This window comes from Belonocnema kinseyi, chromosome 1 (genome assembly GCF_010883055.1).
Source record: "Belonocnema kinseyi isolate 2016_QV_RU_SX_M_011 chromosome 1, B_treatae_v1, whole genome shotgun sequence".
NCBI lineage: Eukaryota > Metazoa > Arthropoda > Insecta > Hymenoptera > Cynipidae > Belonocnema > Belonocnema kinseyi.
The window spans coordinates 180,156,362-180,161,921 of record NC_046657.1 but is presented as its reverse complement, the minus strand read 5'-3'; the positions used below and the strand labels follow the sequence as shown (position 1 = coordinate 180,161,921).

At 32.4% G+C, this 5,560-nt stretch overlaps 2 protein-coding genes across 3 annotated transcripts; both read right to left on the bottom strand.

Moving 5' to 3' along the window:
- Positions 1-268: 268 nt before the first annotated feature.
- On the bottom strand, positions 269-2,907 carry LOC117172545. Of its 2 annotated transcripts, none has more exons than XM_033360603.1 (3): positions 2,399-2,907; positions 882-1,282; positions 269-762 (listed from the first exon to the last, which is right to left on the bottom strand). In XM_033360603.1, the coding sequence occupies exons 2-3, from the start codon at positions 1,133-1,135 to the stop codon at positions 486-488; spliced, it is 531 nt and encodes a 176-aa protein (XP_033216494.1). In that variant the 5' UTR covers positions 1,136-1,282; positions 2,399-2,907; the 3' UTR covers positions 269-485. The 2 variants fall into 2 exon arrangements, with proteins under 2 accessions (XP_033216494.1, XP_033216486.1); XM_033360595.1 differs by having other exon boundaries at positions 2,403-2,907.
- A 576-nt stretch (positions 2,908-3,483) lies between these two features.
- Positions 3,484-5,307, bottom strand: LOC117173210. The gene is made up of 4 exons (XM_033361661.1): positions 5,040-5,307; positions 4,620-4,737; positions 3,822-4,399; positions 3,484-3,735 (listed from the first exon to the last, which is right to left on the bottom strand). Exons 1-4 carry the CDS (start codon positions 5,094-5,096, stop codon positions 3,508-3,510), a joined length of 981 nt encoding a protein of 326 aa, XP_033217552.1. The 5' UTR covers positions 5,097-5,307; the 3' UTR covers positions 3,484-3,507.
- Between the last annotated feature and the right edge of the window lie 253 nt (positions 5,308-5,560).

Here is a 5,560-nt window from a genome sequence, read left to right as displayed (position 1 = left end):
TTGCAAAGATCTTGTATCAGTCACAAGAATGGGTATATAATGTATAGTCAGTGATCTCCCCGTTAGCGGAAAAATGTAATGCGTCACCGTTACCGTTACTTCTTTCAAAAAGTAACGCGTTACCGTTACTCTTCCGTGAAGTAACGCCGTTACTATAAAAAATAATGTCAATAATGTCAAGAAAGATAATTTATTAATGGAACAAAATAATATAAGTTTTACAAAAATTGATGTTTCACCATAATAATTTTTGTTCAATTTCAACATTAATAATATTTCGAACATCTTGTCATTCGGTCTGTTCCTCTTTTCATTTAGAATTAAACCTGCAGTGTTAAATACTCTTTCTACCGAATCACTACTTGGTAAAGCAGTATTATATTTGATGAATAATGTTTTCATCTTTGGGAATTAATGAAACACAGTCAATTTCGACTTACTCTTCACAAGTTTTTGAATGTCATAAAATTCTTGAAAATTAGTTTCTAAACCTTCGTGGACTGCAAATGTGAAGAACTCATTTTCAGTGCTGCCATCGCTCTCTTGTGGTTTCTGAGATTCAGTATCACAGTTTTTTTCAAGACAAAATTTGTCATATAGCTTACTTTATTTTGAATATAATACTGTAAAAATACTGCGTTTATTTCTCGTGCTATCACGTCGTGAGTGTGACTACTTGTAATTCTGCGAGACGCTAAAACCGCAAATTTTCTTTCTAGAGATTCTTGATCAAGCCAGTGCACTTTAATGCCTGAGTAGCTCCTATGGAATATCAAGTATTGTTTAGTTTAATGTAAAAAAAAGTTTTTACACTTTACACTTTTATGACTCCTAATTTTAATATAATTATATTATTTAGTTATTTAAAAAAAATCTTTTACCTTTTTTCTTTTGACCACAAATCAGCTGCTGCTGAGACTACGCTTACTTTTTCAAGTGTTTCACAGAGATGACTTTTCATTTCTTTATGAGTATCTGTGATTCTATTTTTTAATGTTGTCAAAGACATTACAGAAACTTTCTTTGGGCACCCTAATCGTACTAAATTTATTAAAATTAGTTTATCGACAACTGACAATGGCTGCATTTCTTTCACAACATAATTTAAGACTGCTTTATTCATAATTTTTTGCATAACTTCAGCAGAACCTGTGCCCCATCTATCAATCGTTGCCTGCTTTTTGTTTGGAGGCTCGTTTGGTAATGAATCTCTCGTTTTTCGTTTACAGTTTTCTTTCCTGAGAGTATCTTCTAATTTCTTTACTAAGTGTGGATGTACTGACTGTAAATAAATTATTAGTCTGAGTTGGAAGAAAAGTAAATCTTTTTATTATAACAGAATGTTGTTCCAATGTAATGCATACTTAAAGAAACGAACTGTTTTGAAATGTAATTAATATTCTCAATGACGTTCTTTCACAGGAATTTAATCTTTATAATTAAAGCTTTTGGGCTCAATATTTAACCTCAAAATTCAATTTCATCATTTTGCTCAACCAGTATTAGAATTAGAGATTTTTTTGCACTGTAGATGTACTCCTTTTCAAAATAAGAGAATGGCTATTGAGAGAAAAAATATTTACTTTTAATACTTTTTACGTGAAACGAAGAACTTGGAATCTAACTCCAAAATCTAATTGTTTTATTTTACGAAAAAAATATTTAAATTTCACATTTTTCACTCAATACCCATAATTTTTTAAAACTAGTGTCAATAAAGAACACAATAAAACTAAGTTTAATATTTGCTAATTTTAATATTATGTTTTTATTTGCCTTGACTCATTACGAATAAACAAAATAAATATAGAACTTTTATATAGAAATTCTCCTCAAACCTCGAATTATTTTGTGCTTCCCAGAAATATATCATTTTGTACATATTTTCAGGAATAAGCACATCCATTACACATTCGGTATCCATGTTTTTATTTATATTTATAATTATTAGTTGTTACCAAAATGCTCACCGCTTAATCGCTTACCGATTAAAGAAAATTAAACGTGTCGTTGCGTGTTCATAATTTCACGAGTACCAACATAATATTTCTAGTTACTTATTTCCGCCTTTATTTTAGAACTTCTAGAAGCTTGATTGCTACCAACTTATAGAATTTTACACCAATGAATATTCATGAGCTGCACCAATCACGTTATTGATGAAAATGACCGTAATGTTCTCGTATAAAACAGTGATTTCTTTAAACTATTAAAGGTCTGTTCAGATCTGTTCTTCTAATTTTACTTATAAATATAGAAATATCGTTCTAGTACCGCATTGATTGATTTATTTTTTCTGAACAGACCTTTAATAGTTTAAAGCACTGGCTTTATCAGTTTTTGAATGGATTTCTATTCCAGGAAATTAAATCTTCTATCACAGGAATAGATACTTCACCTACATCATCAGAGTCTTTGGGAACAGGAATATCAGTTACATCCAAAATATATGCTTCAATCCACTCTACAATATCTGGTTGATCCTGTGGCTCGCTTTGTATATGACAAAAGTATTTTTCCTGGCGTTTTTTTACGATTGAACGTGGTCGAATGGTTTTAATGGCAGAATTAGCTTTACCGTGCCTTTCTTCTTTGTGAGTTTTTGCAATTTTTTAGTGGCAAAACATATTCCACAGATGGTGCAGACTCTATAAATCAAATCTTTCGTAACTGATGGACAGAAATAATCGTAAGGCATTTCTAAAAACTCTGCATGTTTGGGTTTAATATGAATTGATTCTCTCAACAGTAGGGATACGAATTGGTCATTGCCATCAGGATTTGGTAACGCAGCACAAAGTCCTGAAGCTGTTTGAATAATGCTGTATGGTGGTGGCAGAAAGCTATTTTTTATAACCAATCTCAAACTGCTTCGCATTGGTGTACAGCATGATTCATCATTACACTTGACAATCTGTAAAGATCCAATAATCGTATGATAAACTGTCATGATGATTATGTTTGTATTATCCAGTATATTTCAAAAATATCTAAAAATGGAGAACTATCATTTATAAATATACATTAGAGAAAAACTTGCCTGTAATAAATATTGACTCTCTCGTACATGCTCGCTGTAACATAAAGCTGTTGGACGTCCAGGTACTGAAAGGTCATCATCAGACTGAATATGCTCAGCTGTTACAGGATATTTATCTATAGATATTTAACTTCAAATTTCACTCAAAACTTGCCCAGCGTAAGCGAAATTCTTTTTCTCAAGACCTGGATCAACTGTTTTGCCAGACGCCTTGAGATGAGATCCAAAATGATCGTGTTCCAACACTAATCGTGACAACTCTCTACTAAGTTGTGCCATTCTCCTTTCAACGCGGTTGAATGCCCTTCTTCCTAGTGCATTAGTGAAAATGAAAATTGCATCAAGATCATACTTCTTGAAATAATCGATGGCATGTTGAATAACTTTCGAATATCGAGAATTTTCATCGGGAACTCTATCAACCGACAAGAACAATACAGGGTTCATTGATCCAAGCTGGTACAACATTAATTTACTAAATAAGTCCATTTCAGAAGCCGTTCAAAATCTTTTGAGTGTGTTGAGGCCGTAGATAATGCGTGCTTTCCACTTCGAATTGCTATATAAGTTGGACCTGAATAAGTCACCGCATCCGGGCGTCCCATTTCATTCGGTTTACCAATAATTAATGCATATACTGATGGTATTAGCGTATGCCTTTCTGCAACTACACAATCATGATCAGGCAATCTAATCTGGAAAAATCAATAGAAGTGAGTTTATTTATTTATATTTTCGTTTAGTATGAGAAATCGTCTCTTTATTACTTTTTATATATTACATTTTTAACATGTTTCCTTCCTTCAATTGTCTTTGAATTTCGAGGAAGGAGACGTAAATATGCAGCACTTTTCGAAATATTGTAGCCGAATATTTTCAACTCTTCACAGAGTTCAGGTAACGTACGACAACTATTTAAAGCTTCGCTCCCACTCTTTTCTTCAGCAGATGCTCCAAATGTTGCAAGCTGAATAATTGTCTTCATCAAGTCAGGTTGATTGACTTCCAGCCTCGGTCTTCCAGTAGTTTCATGAATTTTAAGAGTTTTTTCAGCAATGTCTGGATGATTTTCGCATACTCGCTTCAATGCATTTTTCCTCTGATCTTTAAACTGTTTCTGTCTTCTTGCATTATTTTTCAGAGAATCAAGATTGCCTTTGTTTTTCGAAATTTCTGCTTTCAATTTTTTAATTTCATTGCCTAAACTGTCACTGTCAAGTCCAGCTTCTTGTTTTTGGATAACAGTTAGTAGATCGACTCTGAGTGAAGCGATCTTCTTGCTTATCTCGTCTTGGACTGGTGTCCTTCTAACTTTCTTAGAAAAATCAGAACTAACAGACGAAGCTTCTGTCACTTTCTCTGTAAAAAACATCTTTCTTCAATTATACGTGTCTTCAATAGAGAATAATTTGTGATGTCAAAAAGTATTTCTGTTGTGCATGTTGTATAGGAAGTTATTTTTAATATTTGAAGAGAAATGCAAATTGCTCATCATTATGCACCAGCAAAAATCACCCACAGTCACAGATCAGAAAAAAATTTATCTAACTATAATTTTTATTTCGAAATAAATTTGTACCTGTATTCTCAATCTGAACGACGTATGGACTTCCCTCAACCAAACTAACGTCTGCACCAGCATTAGAAGGAATAGATTTTTTGTGGAAGGAAGTGTCAGTGTTTGATAATGATTGTTTCTGTTGAAGAATAAAGATTGATTCATCGACTAGTTTTGAAAATAAATTAATGATTCTACTATAGCGCCGAATTGCAAGGAAATTATTCGATTTTCAATATTAAATATATAAAATTTTGAATTATATATCGTGCATAAATTACTGACTGATATTCATCAATTCACTTAATATTTTTATCTAACTTTACTATTGGTCAGTAAAAACTTTTGACGTTTCGAACGATTAGATGCGAATTATTTCCATAATATCGATCACACGTTATCGACGTAACATGAGAAAAATATATTCAATATGTAACTTACTTTGAAAAAATTCACAATACTAGCTGGTTTCTTGCTTGTTCTTTCTGTCTTCAACATTCGCAATAGCGCTTCTGCTGCCTCTTCATTTTCTTTCGAAGTCTTTTTTAAACTTCAAAGACCTTTTTTCACTCGATATTGAAATCACTCTGTGCTTTGACTTTTGAAATTTGAGGATGACAGAGTTTCTACTCAGAGAAACAAGCTTAATGTAAATCCCCTAATCGCGAAGATATGTTGATTACATTCAAAATGTATCCTGTCTAAGTTGAAGTATATAATATAAAATCACACTATTGTTTATAGTAATACCCAAACGCAAATATAAATATAAATCTTCTATAATTCAGTATGAATGTATTCAATAAAAAATTCTTTGACATTAATCTCACGTGGGGGGCTATTCACTCGAAAAACTAGTGATGAGTGGAAGCTTCTAATGTGTCCCCTAAGGGTTTACATTTTTCTTACACCTTCTCTATTCCTTTACACACCCTCCACACACTTACTTGGTGGTGGAAGGG